We start from the raw sequence: 23,933 nt of genomic DNA, 5'->3' as shown, positions 1-23,933 counted from the left end.
TCATGTTCACGGGGAAGCACTGATCTGTAGTTGGCATCTTGACTGACAGACTCTTAAAAGTCGTTCAATAAATAATATGATTATTTGAACCTGTTTTTTGTTGAGGTTTCACGTTCTCCCTGTGCCTGTGGGGGGTTTTCTCAGTTACTCTGAACGCTGCCCTCAGCTTTAACACAGTAGCAGGTTAAGTGGATACCCTTAAAGTGTCTGTAGGTGTGAATGTGTGGTTGTTTGTCTCTATGTCGGCCCTGAGATGAACAGATGACCTGTCCAGGATGTGTCCTGCCTCTACTGCCCCAACCTCCTGGTCTCAAATGACCGTCAATGGATAATGATGAGGAATGAATCAGTTTCAGTTTCCTGATTTTACCTGAGTCTTGACACTCTTTTAATTTTTTTTTTTTTAATTTTTTACAAGGCACTGGTATTTATACACTAATTTATTCGACCTGTTTCTTCTAAACCTGATGTTTTATGACCAGTCTGTTTTTAACTTGCTGACTTTGGAACATATGCATTGAAAGTGCTCTATAAATAAAAATTATTATTATTATCATTGTTATTATTACTATTATTATTTATTATTATTATTATTATTGTTATTATTATTATTATTATTATTATTATTATAATTATTATTATTATTATTATAATTATTATTATTATCTAACCCCTAAAGTCTGACCTAATGATACATCAACCCTGTTCAGTTTTATCAGTAAAATGTCTCAACAGTTAAACTCTGTAGTGGTTTGAAATGTGACAAACCTGCAAAATGAATGACAAGATTTTATAATGACAAGAGGGGAAATTCCTTACAGGGTGAGTCTGCCCCAAACCATCTTTAGAGTGTGTGTGTGTGTGTGTGTGTGTGTGTGTGTGTGTGTGTGTGTGTGTGTGAGGAACAGAACCTGAGCCTGACACTTTGGCAGGCAGAGGGGGATCTGGGATCAAACAGCCGACTGCTTTACCCCCTCAGCCACAGAGTATATGTGTTGCGATCAGAGTGTGAAACATTACTGATGAACAAAATGATTATTTTGATAAAATGATGTTTTATCACAGTTATATCACATCTATACAGTAATAAGTCAGATATGGGGGGAAACAAAAGACAGTTTAAATATTATTGAGCTTGATGTTACACGAGAGTGGTAAAATTAAACATTTACACATTTATAAATTCATCAGTTAACTCAACACAGCAAAAAGAATATGTTTGCATTATTTCATGCTAAAGTTGTGATTATTATTTGTCATACAATTATACATTAGATCAGGCTTTAAACCATTAATCCTAAATTATTGCTGTGTTTTGTTGACCCTCCAAGATTAGTCTTTTTGTAGTGTGCTGATTTTATTTTTTCTGATCAGTGCCAGTGCTCTGACTTTTATTTCTTTAGTTTTCAATGAATATACAATAGGATTCACGCAGGGGGGGATGCAGGAGGCCAGAGACAGACTGAGCACACGCTGGTCCGGCTCAACGACTTTCAGAAAAAACCCAATCATGAAAATGACCAGTAGAGGAATGTAAAATATAGCAACAAGGATTAAATGTTCAACACACGTGGCCAAAGCTTTGAATCGACTTCCTAAAGATTTCATCCTGAACACTGTCACCAGAATGCTGAGGTAAGACAGAAAAATAAAGATCAAGGGAAGTCCGAGGCCCATAAAAGTCATGCCAGAAGCTGCAGACCAGTGCATGCTGTAGTCATTACAGGCGAGTCTGAACACAGGTGCATAGTCACAGAAGTAGCTGAACACACTGACAGATCTGCAGAAAGACAGTCGGGTCATTATAATGATTGTAAATGCTTCCGCGGCCAGAGCAACACACCACTTCAGGCCGACAATATAAGACATGTTTCGTATTGTGTTGATCGAGTTCTGACGCAGAGGGAAACATATTGCAATCAACCGGTCATAAGCAAGTATAGCAAGAGCGTACGACTCCAATGAGACACAGCTGTAATACACAAACATTTGTACAAAACATAGGTTGAATGGAATGAAGTTATTCTTCACGAGAAATACCTTTATCATGCTGGGAATCGTGCACGTGTTCAGGATCAAATCGATCACTGCCAGGTTGACCACAGCTACAAACTTTGGAGTGTGTAAGCAACGATTAGAGACAACTACATAAATCAACAAACTGTTGAAGAGAACCGTGACCACGTAGACAAAAGCCAGAAAGATGAAGTAAATGTTGACGGAGGGAATCTTCAAAAATCCAATGATGTAGAAGCCTGGAGGATGAACGATGACAGAGTTGTTTAAAACAGTCCTGGGAAAAGACATATTTGAGCTCCAGAGGCTGAGTGCTTGAGGTTGGCCTCTGTGTGAAGGCTCTTCAGTCTAAAGAACAAGGACATTAACATCTTATTCTACATTTGAACTCAATACACCCATGGACACATGTATAATGTCATTAGATTACATTGAATATAATCACAAAATACATGCAAAAGCAGAAAAATACATATCTGAGGTCTCCATACCTGATGCTGTTAATTAAAGGATTGTGCAGCAGCAGCTCTGTCTGATGCTTCATCCGCACACAAACACGTCTGACCAGGGAACAGTGGAAGATATATTATGTCCTCATCGATCTCCTGAGATAAAACTTTTATTATTGAGGTAACTTTGATCCATGGAGAGCAGGTTGTTGTTCGCTCCGACTGAACTTCTCTGGTGCTCAAAAACAACATCCAATTATTACTCTGAATGATATAAAGTGAGTTTGAGCATCTTATGACGCCACTTTCAAAAACATGCAAACTTATCAAAGCCAATGCAAAAGTGCAAATCACAACATGGTACAAACTTGGATCACTGAAGGTTTTACATCACATTAACTGGTGTGAATTTTTGAGTCACTTTTTTGCACATTTACAACAATATTTGTCAACTTAGAGATATTTAAAATATTTAAATCCAAATGTTAAATGTTACACTTAAATGTTAAATCTATATACTAAATCTAAATCTAAATGTTAAATATAAATCTGAATCTAAATGTGAAATCTAAATGTTTAATCTAAATGTTTAATCTAAATGTTAAATCTAAATATTAAATCTAAATGTTATATCTAAATCTAAATGTTAAATTCAAATTTAAATCAAAATGTTAAATCTAAATCTTAAATCTGAATCTAAATCTAAATCTAAATGTTAAATCTAAATGTTGAATCTAAATGTTAAATCTAAATGTTTCGGGTGAAACTAAATATTTAACTAATATGCAAATTCAAATGCCAGTAACAGGAAGTAACAAAATAAAAGCTCGAGGAGGTCAGAGTGTGTTTATAGTGGCAAATAACGAATAAATCTTATCCAGGGAAATGGACTCTTGGATATGGATTATCGTGATATTAACTACATAAAATAACAAACACGTTTGGAGAAACTTTATTTGAAGAGTACTTTGAGTTTTTAGTGTCACTTTTATGAAGGAATGCGGGACTTATGACCTGTAGCCACTATAGCCAGCCACAAGGGGGTGCACTTTGCCTCCAACCGGTACACTCTCCTGTCGGCCATGGTCGCTCTGCAAACATGTCGATGAATGAATCGGCTGAGCGGAGAATATCTGCAGAGCCGTTCTGGCAGCAATCCAAAATTTTTCCACAGCGACGGCAACAGCGACGGCAACAGCGACAGCAACCGTTACAGGGCTACCACAGGCCACCTCAGTAAGTATGTTTTCCAAATCACGTAGCATTGGATTCTTGTCAAGGCTAACTTAACTAAACTAGCTTACGGTAGCCAGTAGAGATGTTTTACTAGCACCAATGCACTTTATTTATTCGTTAGTTGCCACTAAAAACACACCCTGACCTCCTCGAGCTTTTATTTTGTTACTTCCTGTTACCGGCATTTGAATTTGCATATTAGTTAAAAATTTAGTTTCACCCGAAACATTTAGATTTAACATTTAGATTTAAATTTAATTTTAACATTTAGATTTAACATTTAGATTAAACATTTAGATTAAACATTTAGATTTCACATTTAGATTAAGATTTAAACTTTACATTTAGATTTAACATTCAAGTGTAACATTTAACATTTGGATCTAAATATTTAAAATATCTCTAAGTTGACAAATATTGTTGTAAATGTGCAAAAAAGTGACTCAAAAATTCACATCAGTTTTTTAAATAGGTTTGAAGCTAAATGTGACAAAATGTTGCTGTTATTTTCAGCGTGAACTGCTTTACAAACGGCACCCCATACATAGAGAGCACCACCAGAGGTCAGATTTGGATTTAACTGGATACGCACTCAAAACAAACTCCTGCCACTATAAACAAACTCTGACCTCCTCAAGCTTTTATTTTGTTACTTCCTGTTACCGGCATTTGAATTTGCATTTTAGTTAAATATTTTGTTTCACCAGAAACATTAAGATTTAACATTAAGATTTATATTTAGATGTAACATTTAGATGTAACATTTAGATGTAACATTTAGATGTAACATTTAGATTTAAATTTAACCTTTAGATTTAACATTTAGATTTAACATTTAGATTTAACATTTAGATTTAACATTTAGATTTAAGTTTAAATATCACATTTAGATTTAGATTTAACATTTAGATTTAGATTAAACATTTAGATTTCACATTTAGATTTAAATTTAAACATTTAGATTTAGATTTAGCATTTAGATTGAACATTTAAGTGTAACATTTAACATTTGGATCTAAATATTTAAAATATCTCTTAAGTTGACAAATATTGTTGTAAATGTGCAAAAAAGTGACTCTTTTTTAAACATGGTTTGAAGCTAAATGTGACAAAATGTTGCTTTTATTTTCAGCGTGAGCTGCTTTCCAAATGGCACCCCATACATAGAGAGCAGCACCAGAGGTCAGATTTGGATTTAACTGGATACGCACTCAAAACAAACTCCTAATTATTCTAATCTCAATTATTTGATGAGTTCGATCCTCTCACTGTTCTTTGATAGAACTGTTTAACTGAGTGTTTTATAAAGGGCTATACAACATGATTGTTGTTAGTACTGTTCTTCTTCTTCTTCGTTGGTGGAGGTGTAGTAGTGAAGAGCGAAGGTGAAGGGAAGTGCTATCAAACTTTTTCAGTTTTCTTACTGTATGTTGATTGTATGGTCATTGTTTTGTAATGTTTGTGTACGTTTATTGTAGTTTTCTGTGTGTTTTCCGTGTCTTGGGCAGAGATGGTGTCCCCAGGGATGCCGTCGATGTCCCTGAGACATGGCGTCAGGCTGGTGCCACAGCTCAGCTCCACAGTGGAGCAGGTGCTGTTAGCCGTGGGAGAGCAGGTAGGACACGAGAACATCTCCTACGCTTCCCGCATTTATAAAGCGCTGGTGATATTTTTTAAAGATCTGGACTCTTGAAAGCAGGTTAACAGTAGAGGAGGAGTTTATTCAGGTTTCCCTGCTAGCTGTAGCTTCTACCCGGGTCACTGTGTCCGACGTCCCTCCTTTCATCCCAAATGAAGCTCTGGAGCGAGAGCTGAGGCGCTTTTGGAACTATGCTATTGGGTTCCACGCAGTGGGTCTGGGATGAAGAGACCTGAAGCTAAAACATGTCCAGTCTCTGCGAAGACAAGCGTTTATGTTTTTGGACACTTGACGTGTCTTTCAAGGTTCGACATGAGGAGCAGTTTTATATGGTGTATGCAAGCTCGGGAGGCATGAAGTGTTTTCAATATGGGGAAGCTGGACATAAAAAAGTTACGTGCCCGCACGGAAGACGGGCATGCTTCTGCAGCTGCGGCTTTTCATGCAGTTGTGTCGACGGACTCATTTTAATTCATGGTTCTCCAAGGGTTGCGCGTGTTGCAAAGCAATTTGTCGCCAGAACACTAGGTGGAGTAACGTTTTTTGTCGAAGACGACCTTAGAGACGCCATCGTTGTGTGTGGCCTTCTGCGCGTCTAAATCTTCCATGGTTGCTGCCGGTATTATGGGGCATGAAACCGGAAATGTGACTCCGGAAAGGATGTAGTAAGCAGACCAATCACAGCCTTGCGGGCTGCGTGAGGCTTGCGTAGCTTTGTCGTATACTTAAAAAAATTGGGTGACGCATGCAAGCACACAAGAAGGGGTACGCAAGCAGGCAAGGGCCCCGCAAGGATTTGCGCGATCCACAAATCGTAATCCATGGTACGGCCACAGAGGCCCTGGATCTGCGGGAGATAAAGCAAAGGGATTCCGGGGAAGGGGGATAGGGATGGAGTAGAAGAAAGAGAAGGGGGAAAGAGAAGCTCCGTGTGCCATGTGTCATAAATTCCCTCTGCGTCTTAGCATCATCAGGGCTTTTTGCCTTGTAATCATACAATGATACAGGCCGAACTTGAGGGTACACTGAAGCTCAAGGTAAATCTGACTGGCTACTGGTTTGTATTAGCCTGGGTGCCAGACGAATTTAGCCCCGCCCACAACATTTGAGTTTGGGAAGTTCGGTCTGGCATTGCTCCGTTGGGGAGAAACTATGCCCGATCAGAAGCTGATCGGACGAATCAAATTGTCAGGGCAGGCTTTATACGATGATGGACAGATGATCTACAGTGACGTAATCAATCACTTCACCAAAGAGCGCTGCCTGCCGCTGGAGAGCTGAGATGTGTCGATGCTGCAGTTAATGTTGGAGCAACAAGTAAGTGTATGCTTGAAAAAAACAATTAACTGCCGTTTTGACTCCTCGCTGGCCTCCTGCAGAGCCAGGACAGCGGAGCTCTGGAAGCGCAGTTTGCGGATCAGCAGCTCCGTAGATTTCTGGTAGCGACGGATCTCTCTCAGAGCCTCGCTACCGGCCGGTAGCGATCCCGGGCCGGTAGCGGTACCGAGCCGGTAGCGGTACCGAGCCGGTAGCGGTGGGGCTTCTTAACGCCGCCGGCGGCTGGGGCTCTCACGAGCAGCCCTGGTCTCCAGCTGCTTCCTGGGGGCTTTGCCTCAGGTGGATATACGAGCGGCATTTGCAGCATTTCCATTGATTTATTTAGAGACTGAATAAACTCATGAAACAGACAACTGACAACAACTATGCGTCGCTTGACATACGTCACATATTACGTTGCTCTGATTGGTTGTAGAAAAAGGCGGTCCTAGAAATTTGTTTTAAGTGACTATTAAAGGATAAATCAGGATCGAAGATCACTCCCAAGTTCCTGACTGTGTCATTGGAAGCAAGGGCAATGTCGTCTAGCGCAGCTATATCATTAGATAATGTTTCTCTTAGGTGTTTGGGACCAAGTATTATAACCTCTGTTTTATCTGAGTTTAATAAGACAAAATTGCGGGTCATCCAGGTTTTTATGTCCTTGAGACATGCTCGAAGTTAAGTTAATTGATTACTTTGTTCAGTTTTTGTTGACACTTGCGTGTCCTTTCGTGTCTGTGAAAACGCAGAAGCATTGCCGGCCTTAAGCCTGCTAGTCCGGCTGCGGCGGTTCCGGCAGCTGCCGGGTTGGCTGTGGTGTGTCCGGCTGAAACTTACAATTTAGTATCACTTAAATGGCACTTACTTATAGTATTTTGTAGTTCTGCTTTATTTTTGAAGAAATTGTACTTTCTTGATTCTTGTTGTTCTTGGTTTGTACCCTGTGGGTTGAATGCACTTATCGTAAGTCGCTTGTGATAAAAGCGTCAGCTAAATGAAATGTAACGTAATGTAATGTAATGTTTTCACACTCTGTGTTTCTGTTTCCTGTTTAATTTTGTAGTCTCTGTTCCGTGTGTATTTTATGTCTTCACTTCCTGTTCTGTGATTGTCTGCCCCAGTCCTCATGTGTTACACCTGGGTGCAATTGCCCCTGCCTTCCCTGTGTGTATATACGCCACTTTGCTTCCCTTTGTCCTCGGATCATTTGTTGTACCATGGTGATGTCTTGTCCTGATCTCCTGATGAAATGATTTATTCTTTCTTTTCACACAATTGAATAATTAAGATTTGTTTTGACAATGTGTCATAATTAAAGTTATGCAAAAGTCAATGTCTTCTTCATCTGCTTCTTCTTCGATAACCAATAATAAAAATAATAATGATGATAAAATCAAATTTGCTACATCTATCATATGGTTCAAGTATTGAAGACTTGATTTCATATATTTTATTTTATAATATGTGAACCACCTTCTTTGGAATCTCTGGTCTTTATCTTTTTATGTAATGATTGAGTGATGCTTCCTTTTCCATTCATCACCACCATATAACCTTAAGTCATTTAATATCCCTGAACTGAATAATTAACAAAAACTACAATTGTGTAGGTTTGATTCACAAGTTTTTGAATCATGTGATAAATTCAGTATTAAGTCTGAGTCTTTCCTGATCAAGCAGCTGAGATCCAGTCCACTTTGACCATGATCAAAGAAAACTGTCCGGCCTGCTGAGGCAGCCTCTGACCTTCTGTGAAGAGGTGAAGAAGTCAGAATATTGTTTATTTATTTATTTACATATTCCACTTTACATATGCACATACTCTGCACTTTTACTGCTTTTTTGTATTGCTGGTTATATGCTAAACTGCATTATGTTGTCTAAGTACTTGTACTCTGTTTAATGACAATAAAGTTTAATCTAATCTAATCATCTAATCTAGTCTTTCCACAGTTTATCTCTTGTGCTTGGTCACATTAAACTCAGAGGAGAAATTATGTCACTTATTTAGATACAAATAAATTTACTATTCCACCATGTTCATGAGACACTTTATAAAACTTTGAGAACTTTTTGACAACTTGGTTTTCACAGTGCAACAGACTCGTCTATTGCATCAAGTTCCCTGAGGATGAATTTCTCATTGAACAGACGATTGTGAGCAAACAAAACGGCTCTAATGAGAGAAACGTCACCAGAGAGTCATAGTTAACGACCTTGTCTGAAACAACTAAAGCTTTTTGTGTTTAAACTTTACGCTAATTAATCTCAGTTGCATCTATAAAGAATAAAAACTATTAAAAACTTCAGGGGAACTAGTGGATGTGCACAATAATGTTTTTATGGAGCTTTCATTATATGCAAAGTACATTTAATGTTCACCACTGACTTTTGCATTCATTACGACAAGTAGAAAAGTTTAAGATTTTAGATTAAGATTGCTATTTACTTTTTTTAATACTCGTCCACTTGTATGTGTTCCATGTTCACGGGGAAGCACTGATCTGTAGATAGCATCATGACTTACAGACTCTTAAAAGTCGTTTAATAAATAACATAGATAATAATAATAATAATATCAATATCAATAATAACAATAATAATAATAAGATTACACTTTACACACTTTTGAGTGTTATAATTATTTGAACCGGTTTTTTGTGGGGGTTTCAAGTTCTCCCTGTGCCTGTGGGGGTTTTTCCTCAGTTACTCTGAACCCTACCCTCAGCTTAAACACAGTAGCAGGTTAAGTGGATACCCTTAAAGTGTCTGTAGGTGTGAATGTGTGATTGTTTGTCTCTCTATGTCGGCCCTGAGATGAACTGATGAGCTGTCCAGGATGTGTCCTGCCTCTACTGCTCCAACCTCCTGCTCTCAAATGACCCTCAATGGATAATGATGAGGAATGAATCAGTTATACACTAGGTCACCTTCACCAGAAATTGATAAGGAAATTAAGTTGGTGAATCATAAATGGTCACATTTGTCTTTCCATAAATTACATGAATTACATCAGAGAGCATTTCCTGATTTGACCTGAGTCTTGACACTCTTTGAATGTATTTTTTTGAAAATTTTTACAAGGCACTGGTATTTATATACTAATTTATTTGACCTGTTTGTTCTAAACCTGATGTTTTATGACGATTCTGTTTTTGACTTGCTGACTTTGGATTATATGCATTGAAAAGTGCTCTATAAATAAACATTATTGTTATAAAGTCTAAAAGTCCTAAAGTCTGACCTAATGATACATCAACCCTGTTCAGTTTTATCAGTAGAATGTCTCAACAGTTAAACTCTGAGGTGGTTTGAAATGTGACAAACCTGCAAAATGAATGACAAGATTTTATAATGACAAGAGGGTGAGTCTGCCCCAAACCATCTTTAGAGTGTGTGTGTGTGTGTATGTGTGTGTGAGGAACAGAACCTGAGCCTGACACTTTGGCAGGTAGAGGGGGATCTGGGATCAAACCGCCTACCGCTTTACCCCCTCAGCCACAGAGTATATGTGGTGCGATCAGAGTGTGAAGCATTACTGATGAACAAAATGATTATTTTGATCAAATTATGTTTTATCAACAGTTATATCACATTTACACAGTATTAAGTCAGATATGTGGGGAAACAAAAGACAGTTTAAATATTATTGAGCTTGATGTTACAGGACAGTGGTAAAATTACAATTACAATTACACATTTATAAATTCATCAGTTAACTCGACACAGCATAAAGAATATGTTTGCATTATTTCATGCTAAAGTTGTGATTATTATTTGTCATACAATTATACATTATATCAGGCTTTAAACCATTAATCCTAAATTATTGCTGTGTTTTGTTGACCCTCCGTGGTTAGTTTTTTGGTAGTGTGCTGATTTTATGTTTTCTGATCAGTGCCAGTGCTCTGACTTTTATCTCTTTAGTTTTCAATGAATATACAATAGGATTCACGCAGGGGGGGATGCAGGAGGCAAGAGACAGACTGAGCACACGCTGGTCCGGCTCAACGACTCTCAGAAAAAACCCAATCATGAAAATGACCAGGAGAGGAATGAAAAATATAGTAACAAGGATTAAATGTTCAACACACGTGGCCAAAGCTTTGAATCGAGTTCCTAAAGATTTCATCCTGAACACTGTCACCAGGATGCTGAGGTAAGACAGAAAAATAAAGATCAAGGGAATTCCGAGGCCCACAAAAGTCATGCCAGAAGCTGCAGACCAGTGCATGGTGTAGTCATTACAGGCGAGTCTGAACACAGGTGCATAGTCACAGAAGTAGCTGAACACACTGACAGATCTGCAGAAAGACAGTCGGGTCAATATAATGATTGGAAATGCTTCCAGGGCCAGTAAAATACACCACTTCAGGCCGACAATACAAGACATGCTTCGTATTGTGTTGATCGAGTTCTGACGCAGAGGGAAACATATTGCAATCAACCGGTCATAAGCAAGTATAGCAAGAGCGTACGATTCCAATGAGACACAGCTGTAATACACATACACTTGTACAAAACATAGGTTGAATGGAATGAAGTTATCCTTAAAGAGAAATATCTTTATCATGCTGGGAATCGTGCACGTGTTCAGGATCAAATCGATCACTGCCAGGTTGACCACAGCCAGAAACTTTGGAGTGTGTAAGCAACGATTAGAGACAACTACATAGATCAACAAACTGTTGAAGAGAACCGTGACCACGTAGACAAAAGCCAGAAAGATGAAGTAGACGTTGACGGAGGGAATCTTCAAAAATCCAATGATGTAGAAGCCTGGAGGATGAACGATGACAGAGTCGTTTAAAACAGTCCTGGGAAGAGACATATTTGAGCTCCAGAGGCTGAGTGCTGGAGGTCGGCCTCTGAGTGAAGGCTCTTCAGTCTAAAGAACAAGGACATTAACATATTATTCTAGACCTGAATACACCCATGGATTTAAATATATATTCATTACATACATGCAAAAGCAGAAAAATACAAATCTGACTACTCCATACCTGATGCTGTTAATTAAAGGATTGTGCAGCAGCAGCTCTGTCTGATGTTTCATCCGCACGCAAACACGTCTGGCCAGGGAACAGTGGAAGATATATTATGTCCTCATTGATCTCCTGAGATAAAACTCTTATTATTGAGGTTACTTTGATCCATGGAGAGCAGGTTGTTGTTTCCTCCAACTGAACTTCTCTGGTGCTCAAAATAAACATCCAATTATTGCTCTGAATGAGACAAAGTGAGTTTGAGCGTCTCATGACGCCACTTTCAAAAACATGCACACTTATCAAAGCCTATGCGAAAGTGCAAATCACAACATGGTACAAACATGGATCACTGAAGGTTTTACATCATATTTAGTCCAGTTCAAAAAATCAGTCACAGAATCTCCCTTGATTTCCAGGTTGACCATTTTCTACGTCCGACTGATACAGAGGAAGTCAAAGCAGTTTAATTTAATCCATAGAGAGCAGCACCAAAGGTCAGATTTGGATTTAACTGGATACGCACTCAAAACAAACTCCTAATTGTTCTAATCTAAATGACTTGATGAGTTCGATCCTCGATCCTCTCACCAGAACTGTTTAACTGAATGTTTTATAAAGGACTATACAACATGATTGTTGTTAGCACTGTTCTTCTTATTCTTCGTAGGTGGAGGTGTTGTGGTGAAAAGCAAAGGTGAAGGGAAGCACTATCAAACTTTTTCAGTTTTCTTACTGTATGTTGATTGTATGGTCATTGTTTTGTAGTGTTTGTGTACATTTATTGTAGTTTTCTGTGTGTTTTCCGTGTCTTGGGCCGGGATGGCGTCCCCAGGGACGCCGCCGATGTCCCTGAGACATGGCGTCAGGCTGGTGCCATAGCTCAGCTCCACAGTGGAGCAGGTGCTGTTAGCCGTGGGAGAGCAGGTAGTACACAAGAACATCTTTTAAGCTTCCTGGATGAATAAAGCCTGCTGATATTTTTTAAAGATCCAGACTCTTAAATGCAGGTTAACAGTAGAGGAGTTTATTCAGGTTTCCCCGCTAGCTGTAGCTTCAACCCGGATCACCATGTCCGGTGTCCCTCCTTTCATCCCCAGTGAAGCTCTGGAGCGAGAGCTAAGGCGCTTTTGGAACTACGCTATTGGGTTCCAGGCGGTGGGTCCCGGATGAAGAGACCTGAAGCTAAAACATGTCCAGTCTCTGCGGAGACAAGCGTTTATGTTTCTGGACACTGAGTCTCAAACACTGGACGTGTCTTTCCGGGTTCGACATTAGGAGCAGTTTTATATGGGGTACGCAAGCTCGGTAAGCATGAAATGTTGAATGTGGAGAAGCGGGACATAAAAATGTTACGTGCCCGCACGGAAGACGGGCATGCTTCTGCGGCTGCGGCTTTTCACGCAGTTGTGTCGACGAACTCGTTTTAATTTATGGTTCTCCAAGGGTTGCGCGTGTTGCAAGCAATTTGCCGCCAGAACACTAGGTGGAGTAACGTTTTTTGTCGAAGACGACCTTAGAGGCGCCTTCTTTGTGTGTGGCCTTCTGCACGTCCTTGTATTCCGTCAATGACGGATTATACAAGTGGTCATACTTTCGGATCTCTTCTGGCTGCGGTGCGTCCGGCCGCGGACGAGCTGGCTGTGGTGGGTCCGGGTGGATGACGGTCCGGCTGCGGTGGGTCCGGCGGTGGCGGGTCCGGGTGCTAGGGGACCAGCTGCTGCGCGGGGCGCAGAGTTTTCCTCGGCAGCGCCTGTTTCAGAGGCCGGTTTTTGGGGGACTGAGTCCTTGGTAAGGGTGGAGCAGAGAAGGAATAAACAGGTAGCAATAGAAAAGGTGTTTTTTGCCAATTTGGAGCAGGAGATGCAGCGTGGTCGTGCACAGAATACGAATCTAATAATGTTACTGTAGTAGACAGCGTCTCCCTACACAATGTGTATGTTCGAATTGTTTTCATGTTTTCACACTCGGTGTTTCTGTTTCCTGTTTTATTTTGTAGTCTCTGTTCCTTGTGTATTTTCTGTCTTCACTTCCTGTTCTGTGATTGTTTGCTCCAGTTCTCATTTGTTAAACCTGTGTGCAATTGCCCCTGCCTTCCCTGTGTGTATAAATGCCTCTTTGCTTACCTTTTCCTCGTCGGACCGTTTGTTGTACCATGGTGATGTCCTCTCCTGCTATCCTGTCCTGCTCTCCCGTGCCTCGGTATCCTGTGTCTCCTGAGCCTCTGCACCTTTGCATCACCTGTGTAAGTGTAATATCTTCACGACCACACGATGGTTTGTTTAAACGTTTGTTTATTATTCACTGCACACCGACATAGCATAGCCACGGGCCGCACTTCTTCTCTGGTATTGTCTCTCTAACCCTGTGTCTTATACCTTCACCCCAACGTTACCTCCCCCTAGGGGATTAGTGCAGGTAGGCTTTTCTTTGCACCTACAACATTCCCTCCCCTCAGAGAAAACCTAGTAGAAGCTAACACCCAAATTCATTTTAACTATTTATATCTTTATCTCTATTCCCATATATACAACCCTCAAGAACATCTTTAAGCTAGGGATTCGGGTGGACTACCTCATCCCAGTGAGATTCCAGGACGCATTCTTGTCCTGTGGATGTGCCTTTTTTTTTTTGTAGCTTGCCGAGAAGTAATCAGGAGCCTTTCTAGCTCGCTTAGACCTTCTCACTGCTGGTTGTTCCTCTGCCGGAAATGGCTCTGTCAGTTCATCAGCTGTTTCTGCTGTCGTGCCGTCATCATCAGCGCAGAAACATGTCTCAGGTCCGATTTGTGGTTCCACTAGTGAAACCTCAGGTAAGGCCTCAGGTTTCCTTGGCGACGGGGAACTTCTGCCACAGACTTGGTCAATGTGTCGTCTCACCACTTGTCCGTTCCCGAGTGTGACTTTGCAGGATACGGGACCAGTCTTTTCTGTTACGGCCCCAGATATCCATGTTGGTCCTGAGCTGTAGTTACGGGTGACGACTAAGTCTCCTTCCTCAAGCATCCTTGCTCTGGCATGCCTGTCATGGTAATACTTTTGTCTCTCCTGCTTCCCGCGCACTCTGCCTTGGAAATGTGGGTGTATTAAGTCTAGCGTTGACCTCAACTTCCTACCGCACAATAACTCAGCTGGGGATTTCCCCATGGTGGATTGAGGAGTAATACGGTAGCTGAACAGTGCTTGTGCAATTTTGGTTTCAATTGAATCTCCTGTGCTCTTCTCTACTAGTGACTTAAAGGTTTGCACTGCCCTCTCCGCTAAGCCATCAGAAGAGGTGTGATATGGTGCCGTAGTGATGTGACGTATCCCATTCTTTTCTATGAATTCTTGGAACTCTTCACTTGTGAAACAACTACCATTATCCGACACCATAACCTCAGGTATGCCGTGTTGACTAAAACTCTGTCTCAGGCACTCAATCGTGACAGCTCCTCCACCTCGGCATCCATGTTCGGCCACCACATGTAGCTGTGTGCCAACCCCTTCATCCTAGTGATGCCTGGGTGTATGGTGTGAATGCCTTATTTTCCACTTCCATTGGCCACCCTCGCAGGATGTATTCTAGCACTCTAGCCAACACCGGATCTTTGTCAGTCCATTGCTTTATCTGCTGTGCATTAACTGGAGGTGTTCCGACATCTTCAAACAGCATTACTCTCTCTTCTCCCTCAGACATTTTCTCCTCTTTCCCTTCCAGTGGCAGTCTGCTCAGAGCGTCCGCATTCGTGTGGTCTCGGCCTACCTTGTAGACAATGGTGTACTCATACGCTGCCAGTGTGACTGCCCATCTCTGTATCCGGGGAGATGGCATCACCGAAATCAAAAAATTGCTTCAAGTCGAGGGCCACAATTTCAGCGTTTATTGAAAACTTATTGTAAGAACCTTAGTGCACATATTGAACCTGGAACTAACAAGGCCTATAGAGTATTGCCCATAAAACAATATTAATTATGAAATAAATGAAATACAAATAATAAATAATACATAAATTGTATTGGCTCGTGATGTCACACAGACACGTTTTATTTCGGAGCTCTGTTGTGCCTTTCCCTTTGCTTTCAATAAACTCACAGATCTCCTCACGCAACTGGAAAAATCTCTCCAGCACCTTTCCCTGGTTCAGCCATCACACCTGTGTGTGATAGTCACCATATTCTGGACTTAACTCCTCCAGAAAAGACTTGAACTGGCGGTGATTTAAACCTTTGGCTCTGATAAAGTTAACCGCTAATGTTATGATGCTCATCACATGTTCATTTTCAAGGCTTTGCCACACAACGACTCCTGGTGTATGATGCAGTGATAAGCTGTCAACTCACTTTTTCCTCACTTTTTTCCTCCTTCATCTTTTCTCGGATCCACCCTTTACATCCGCGAACGTGTACTCTGCCTCCCACCTGTCTTGAAAGCTCCTGTTTTCAAATGCCACCTTTCGTTTTGCCATTTTTGGGGAGCGGGATAGCTGAAAGTTGTCACAAGTGATATGTGAGACTGTGAGGCGCGCGTTCACGGGCCCGTGATTGACGTGCCGACACACGGGCAGTACATTGTGGGATCTGTCATTCACCATTGACCCGCCCACTCTTCAGCCAATGAGAGCCTGTCATTGGTCTAGAACTGTCACGTGCCCCATCCCGACGTGTTCACTGACCCTCAGGAATTCTCAGTACTTATTTTGTATTGAGAACTTGCAAAACACTGCCGGCGGGCCAGCTCTAATAGTAAATAGATTTTATCATGCGGGCCACATATAATTCATTCGCGGGCCACATGTGTGTTTTTTGTCATTGGGTCCTGAGATCAGAATGTCATCTTAGTAGATGGCCACGTTTGGGATGCCACCCAGGATGCCCTCCATGGTTCTTTGGAAAATCCCAGGACTTGACGCTACCCCAAATGGTAAGCGGGTGTAGGTAAACAGACCTTTGTGTGTGTTGACAGTGACATACTTCCTAGATTCTTCCTCCAGGACCACCTGCTGATAGGCATGACTCATGTCTAAAGGCTCCTTTATATTTCTCTGTTTTAGAAAAAACGGACAGATAGGACCGCCCTCTGCGCCGTGGAACACCCTCTCCGAGCGCCTCGGACAGCTTTTCGTGCACCTCTGATTTATCTTACTATCCGTGGATATTTCGGATAGCCTAAGGACAGCCCTTGCCTGTGATTGGTCCGCTAACGACATCATTTCCGTATGACGACATTTCCGTACTACGTCATTTCCGGACCTAAAACTTCCTGCTTCTTTATCTATCACAATAAACACAAACACAACTATGATTCTACCATTAATGTGACGTGTGTGTTAAGCCAGCGGAGTTGTCCGGCTGACGGTGGCTCGTTAGAGCACTGAAGGCATGTGTGCACGGTCACATACGGTTATAACGAGCTTTCAAAACAGCGCTAGTGGGCTAGGCTAGCGGGCTAGCAACCATGCTAACTCCGGTGGTTACGGTGCAAAAACCCGCTGTCACGACTTTAATTCCTCTTCTATCATGACACTGTTTCTATAATACCATCAGGTTAGAAGCAAACTCTGGGTAGTAGTTAGTGTCGGGAGTCCCTGCTGACTGTGTGTGGAAGCTGGGGGAAGCTAGCTGGGAGGGGAGCTATCTAGCTCCGTGTAGCTTCAAGCTACATGTAGCCTCAAGCAGCTTCAAGCTGTGGGATTAGCAACACAGTTGGGAAACAAGACCGGGGAACCGCTGCGCTAAGAAACGATTACATCATTATTTTGACCTGCTGGGTGTCACTTTATTTTATTTAGTTACCATGGTAGCCTAATCTGTGTGTGAGGGAAGTGGGGAGTAAGTAAATAAACAGCGTGGACTTAAGCTTGTCTTCCGTTGTGCCACCTACTGTTCTGGGGGTGAATTGTTTTCACGAACAACTATAAATGAAAAAGTTCCCACATATTCGAATTGACCCATCCGGCTTCCTATCTGGGCGCTGCCCACTCTGCATGCTGCACTGGCTCTATGATCTTGTCATCTTGCAGCCTCTGTAGCTCTCTCTCTACTAGTGGCTGTACCGCATATGGCACTGGCCGTGGTTTGCAGAATCTTGGCTGAGCCTCCCTGTCTACATTAATCTTTGCTTTGAAATTTTTAAGTTGTCCCAGCCCTTCCTTAAACACTTCCGTATGTCTCTTGAGTATCTCTTCCAGCTGAAATGGAGGTGCTGAATCGACCTTGTTTACCAACTGATCTGCCAGGCCCAGCACCCTTAGCCAAATTCGCCCCAGTAGGTTAGGTCCATCACCCTCGACTATCACCACCGGCAATGTCTTTTCTGTGTTTTTGTTCTGCACCTGCACTTGTACCCTGCCTAGAACTCTGAGCCTCTCTCCAGTATAGGTTTTCAATTTTAGCAAGCACGTTTCATTTCTGATATGGCTGTTTTCTTCCAAAGCTGCACATATTGTTGTTTGCTTACTATGGTCACCCCACAGCCAGTGTCTATTTCAAACATTACCTCTTTTCCTTTTATTTTCACCGGGCGCATGATGGGAGCCACCTTGGCTAATTCTTGTGACACACTATAGATGGTGTGAGTGCTACTTTCCTCTGTGTTACTCTCTCCTTCACCTTCTCTTAGCAGATGTGTACGCCGCTCTTTGCTAAAGCCTCTGCCTTCGCCCCTCTGACTCTTGTACATTGCTCTATATGCATTAGACGCCGCTGCCTTAGATCTGCAGGCCTTGCTAATATGTCCCCTATTACCACAGTTGTAGCAGAGCGCTGTAGCAAATTTACACTCATCCGCTGTGTGCTGTCCTTTACAGCGGTAACAACTGGGGAATTTACGTTGTGCATTGTCTGAAAACATCCTGTGGACAGTTGTCTGAGATTTCATCCCACATTCATTTTGAGCCGTGTCCTCTGTTAACTGGCCTTGCATCTCTTTCACGTCCTTTGACGCTGATTCCATAGCTAAACACACCTTCAGGGCCCTATCAAAAGTCAAGCCCACTTCAGACAATAGTCTACGTTGCTTCTATTGTTGTTCACTCCGCACACCAATCTGTCTCTCAGCATTTGTGGCAGTGAATCTTCGTATACACAATGTTGGGCCAATCTTCTCAATGCCGCCACATATTCCGCTATAGACTCACTGCTCTTCCGTATGCGTGAACTAAAATCTTTGCACGATTTCACTCGGTGTCGGGTTGTAATGAGCCTTCAGAATAGTCGTGAGCTGATCATATGTTTTCTTCTTGGGTGCCTGTGGGCTAACTTAACTTCGCAATAAACTATAAGTGGCTGCATCCACTCCACAATCTCTGCATACTCTTCCCACGACTGAGACGCAACATCGAAAGGAGTTACCGTTCCGATCACCGACATCCTCGTTCGTCTTTGTGGTTTTTACTCCCCGTCTGAATCAATCGACAAGTCCGACACACTTGCAGTTTTCTTTCTTTGTAGTTCGGAGGTTTTGTCCTCCTCGTCTGACTCCACCGACCAGTCTGCCACACTTGCAGTTTTCTTTTTTTCCCCTTTTGAATTCTTGCTTTGATCCTCGTCACGAATTGTAATATCCTCACGACCACACGATGGTTTGTTTAAACGTTTGTTTATTACTCACTGCACACCGACATAGCATAGCCACGGGCCGCACTTCTTCTCTGGTATCGTCTCTCTAACCCCGTGTCTTATACCTTCACCCCAACAATACCTCCCCCTATGGGATTAGTGCAGGTAGGCTTTTCTCTGCACTTACAACAGTAAGCTTCCTGTGTTTTCTTCCTTGTAATTTTGTTTCTCCAGCTTTCCCCCGTTAGTGTTTATCCAGTTTCTCCCTTTAGTGTTTGTTTTGTTTTGTCCCTTAAAGACTTTGTTCATTAAAGACTCAATCCTTGATTATACTATGCGTCTGGGTCCTACTGCTCCACCTCACCCCTGACACCTCACCCCTGACACTTCCAGAAAGTGGTAGGGACAGACCTCCTGGATGGGAAGAGAAGGTACAGGCTCAGGAAGCACGTGACTGTGGCAAGGAAAGGTCTCCCATGTAAGATCAAATCTAAGAGAATGAAAAGTTGTAAATAGAACTGACCATGATCATTCAACACTGGTTTTATTCTTTCTGCTGTGTATACCTTTTTGTCTTTTCATGTTGTATTCTTTATCCTCACATTGCATTAGGGGAAGTCTCACTAAATATAAACGGGGGTAGAAGTGCTCACAAGGCCAACTGGGGATCCAAGAAAGGGTCTTTTCACTTCCTGAATCAGTGGTCGAAGGTTGGCAAAGGTCAAATCAGGGTGTTCTGCCAGCAGTACACTTCCTACTCTACCGAAAGCATTAAGAGAGCAAAGGAGCAGCTAGGGGCAGATATAAAGGAGTTGGAGAGTGTATCTACTAACACAGAGCAATTAATAGTGAAAAGACAACAACTGAACTCCTTTCTCCAGGAGAAGGCCAAAGGAGCTCTGGTCCGAGGTCGTTTCCAACAATTAAGGGACATAGACGCACTGACCACCTTCTTTTTTAACCTGGAGAGATCCGTGACCCAGGGGAAGCAGATGATGTGTCTCCGGCTGCCGGGTGGGAATCTAACATCGGAACCAACCGAGATGAGGAAACACGCTGTGGATTTATATACCGACCTGTTTGGGGCAGAGGATTGTGACAGGGAAACTGTTGCCGAGTTGTTGCACGACTTCCCACCGCTGAGTCCAGGTGAGTGAGACACCCTGAGCTCCAACATCACTCTTGAGGAGCTGACCACTGCAGTGTCACGGATGGCTGCAGGCAAGGCACCAGGGTTTGACGGATTACCGGCAGATTTTTTACAACATTTCTGGAATATTATGGGACAGGACCTGCTGGACCGATTGAATGAGTCGTTTGGGAAAGGACTTCTTCCAGCCTCCTGCAGACGGGCTGTCATATCCATCTTGCCAAAAAAAGGGGATCTAACCCTGCTGGAAAACTGGAGACCCGTCTCTCTTTTATGTGCTGTCCAATCGTATTGTGTACCAGCGACTTGGATAAGTTGGAAGAACAAAATGGCTGGGAGAGGCTGGACCGATCCACTGCGCTGTCTGAGGGGTTTGTTGGCAGGCCGGCTGAAGATCACACATGCATACTTCACACTGACGGACAATTTGGAGGGTTTCAGGGCTGTGGGGGGTGTTGGACAGGTCTTGTGCTCACTGGGGGACAACCAGACTCTGGTTTTAAATTTTTAGCAGAACATCTTGTAACTCTAGGGTTGGTGTATGATGTGTGTGTGTATGCATGAAAGGATTTATCCTTTCTTTTCACATAATTGAATAATTAAGATTTGTTTTGACAATGTGTCAAAATTAAAGTTATTCAAAAGTCAAAGTCTTCTTCTGCTTCTTCAAATACCAATATTTAAAATAATAATGATAATAAAATCGAATTTGCTACATCCATCATGGTTCAAGTATTAAAGCACTCAAAACAGGTCAATCTGAGGAGGGCTGCTTGAGCAAAATATGTTTCAGACATTAAGTTGGTGAATCAAAAATGGTCACATATGTCTTTTCATGAATTACATCGGAGAGCATTTCCTGATTTTAAATGCGTCTTGACTCTGAATTTATTTTTCTGAACATTTTTACACGGCACTGGTATTTATACACTTATTAATTTGACCTGTTTCTTCTAAACCTGATGTTTCATGACGATTCTGTTTTTAACTTGCTGACTTTGGAACATATGCATTGACAAGTGCTCTATAAATAAAGATTATTATTATTAATATTTGTATTATTATCTAACACCTAATGTCTGAACTAATGATTCATCAACCTTGTTCAGTTTTATCAGTAAAATGTCTCATCAGTTAAACTCTGCAGTGGTTTGAAATGTGACAAACCTGCAAAATGAATGAAAAGATTTTATAATGACATGAAGGGAGTTTCCTCGCAGGGTGAGTCTGCCCCAAACCATCTTTAGAGTGTGTGTGTGCGTGTGTTTGTGTGTGTGTGTGTGTGTGTGTGTGTGTGTGTGTGTGTGTGTGTGTGTGTGTGTGTGAGGAACAGAACCTGAGCCTGACACTTTGGCAGGCAGAGGGGGATTTGGGATCAAACCGCCGACCCCTGTACCCCCTCAGCCACAGAGTACATGGGGTGCAATCAATGTGAAACATTACGGATGAACAAAATTATTCTTTTGATAAAATTATGTTTTATCAACAGTTATATCACATCTACACAGTAAAAAGTCAGATATGTGGGGAAACAAAAGACAGTTTAAATATTATTGAGCTTGATGTTACACAACAGTCGTAAAATTAAACAATTAAACATTTATAAATTCATCAGTTAACTCCTCAGAGCAAAAATAATATGTTTGCATTATTTCATGCTAAAGTTGTGATTATTATTTGTCATAAGATTACACATTATATCAGGCTTTAAACTATTAATCCAAAATTATTGCTGGGATTTGTTGACCCTCCAAGATTAGTCTTTTTGTAGTGTGCTGATTTTATGTTTTCTGATCAGTGCCAGTGCTCTGACTTTTATCTCTTTAGTTTTCAATGAATATACAATAGGATTCACGCAGGGGGGGATGCAGGAGGCAAGAGACAGACTGAGCACACGCTGGTTCGGCTCAACGACTCTCCCAAAAAACCCAATCATGAAAATGACCAGTAGAGGAATGTAAAATATAGTAACAAGGATTAAATGTTCAACACACGTGGCCAAAGCTTTGAATCGACTTCCTAAAGATTTCATCCTGAACACTGTCAGCAGGATGCTGAGGTAAGATAGAAAAATAAAGATCAAGGGTAGTCCAAGGCACATAAAAGTCATGCCAGAAGCTGCAGACCATTGCATGGTGTAGTCATTACAGGCAAGTCTGAACACAGGTGCATAGTCACAGAAGTAGCTGAACACAGTGACTGATCTGCAGAAAGACAGTCGGGTCATTATAATGATTGGAAATGCCATCACTCCCAGACCAAGACACCACGTCAGGCCGACAACACAAGACATGCTTCGTATTGTGTTGATCGAGTTCTGACGCAGAGGGAAACATATTGCAATCAACCGGTCATAAGCAAGTATAGCAAGAGCGTACGACTCCAATGAGACACTGGTATAATACACGAACATTTGTACAAAACATAGGTCGAATGGAATGAAGTTATCCTTAAAGAGAAATATCTTTATCATGCTGGGAATCGTGCACGTGTTCAGGATCAAATCGATCACTGCCAGGTTGACCACAGCCAGAAACTTTGGAGTGTGTAAGCAACGATTAGAGACAACTACATAGATCAACAAACTGTTGAAGAGAACCGTGACCACGTAGACAAAAGCCAGAAAGATGAAGTAGACGTTGACGGAGGGAATCTTCAATAATCCAATGATGTAGAAGCCTGGAGGATGAACGATGACAGAGTCGTTTAAAACAGTCCTGGGAAAAGACATATTTGAGCTCCAGAGGCTGAGTGCTGGAGGTCGGCCTCTGTGTGAAGGCTCTTCAGTCTAAAATACAAGGACATTAACATCTTATTCTACATTAGACCTCAATACACCCATGGAAGCATTTGAATATATTCATAACATACATGCAAAAGCAGAAAAATACAAATCTGACTACTCCATACCTGATGCTGTAAATTAAAGGATTGTGCAGCAGCAGCTCTGTCTGATGCTTCATCCGCACGCGAATACATCTGACCAGGGAACAGTGGAAGATATATTATGTTCTCATCGATCTCCTGAGATAAAACTTTTATTATTGAGGTAACTTTGATCCATGGAGAGCAGGTTGTTGTTCGCTCCGACTGAACTTCTCTGGTGCTCAAAATAAACATCCAATTATTGCTCTGAATGAGACAAAGTGAGTTGGAGCATCTCATGACGCCACTTTCAAAAACATGCAAACTTATCAAAATAAAATAAGGTACGTGAGCTGATATAATACTTGGATGTTTTAGTGACAGATGAATCAGACTCACAAAACCTTCGTCTAAACAAGCATCATTGTACTTTAAGAAAAAAACCTTATTGTTCCAGCAGGTTCAAAAACACTGTGATTTCCTTTGGCGAGTGTGACCAACCTGGAAACCTTCTCTTTTTCTCATGTTGGAATACTGAACAATTACTGTGGGACTAATAAGGGATTACCTTATTGTGCCTTATATTTAAATACATATTATAGTAAATACAAATAAATATCAGATATTTTTGTCCTAAACATACCTGACTGAGGACATACACTCAGGCCTCAGGTCACCAAGCCAGAAGTGAAAGTGTTTCTTTCTTTCATATCAGTAGAGGTGATCTAAGTTTCA

General features: G+C 41.6%; 3 protein-coding genes across 3 annotated transcripts; all 3 read right to left on the bottom strand.

The window, feature by feature from the left end:
• Window positions 1-1,332: 1,332 nt before the first annotated feature.
• On the bottom strand, window positions 1,333-2,387 carry LOC133019811 (olfactory receptor 1M1-like). Its single transcript, XM_061086381.1, is given in 2 exon segments — window positions 1,333-2,307; window positions 2,310-2,387. Coding segments are annotated over 2 exon segments (1,053 nt in total).
• An 8,129-nt stretch (window positions 2,388-10,516) lies between these two features.
• On the bottom strand, window positions 10,517-11,494 carry LOC133019973 (olfactory receptor 2AT4-like). Its single transcript, XM_061086573.1, has one exon. It carries the CDS (start codon window positions 11,489-11,491, stop codon window positions 10,517-10,519), a length of 975 nt encoding a protein of 324 aa, XP_060942556.1. The 5' UTR covers window positions 11,492-11,494.
• A 10,595-nt stretch (window positions 11,495-22,089) lies between these two features.
• LOC133019833 (olfactory receptor 51E2-like) lies at window positions 22,090-23,071 on the bottom strand. The gene has a single exon (XM_061086404.1). It carries the CDS (start codon window positions 23,062-23,064, stop codon window positions 22,090-22,092), a length of 975 nt encoding a protein of 324 aa, XP_060942387.1. The 5' UTR covers window positions 23,065-23,071.
• Window positions 23,072-23,933: the final 862 nt, after the last annotated feature.

This window comes from Limanda limanda, chromosome 14 (genome assembly GCF_963576545.1).
Source record: "Limanda limanda chromosome 14, fLimLim1.1, whole genome shotgun sequence".
Taxonomy (NCBI): Eukaryota; Metazoa; Chordata; class Actinopteri; order Pleuronectiformes; family Pleuronectidae; genus Limanda; species Limanda limanda.
Note: the sequence above shows the minus strand (reverse complement) of the source record. Positions and strands in the feature narration are given on the sequence as shown.

What these genes read in the sequence shown, in the direction of transcription:
- LOC133019973 (XM_061086573.1), bottom strand. Translation starts at nt 11,491, where the DNA reads ATGTCTCTTCCCAGGACTGTTTTAAACGACTCTGTCATCGTTCATCCT.
- LOC133019833 (XM_061086404.1), bottom strand. Translation starts at nt 23,064, where the DNA reads ATGTCTTTTCCCAGGACTGTTTTAAACGACTCTGTCATCGTTCATCCT.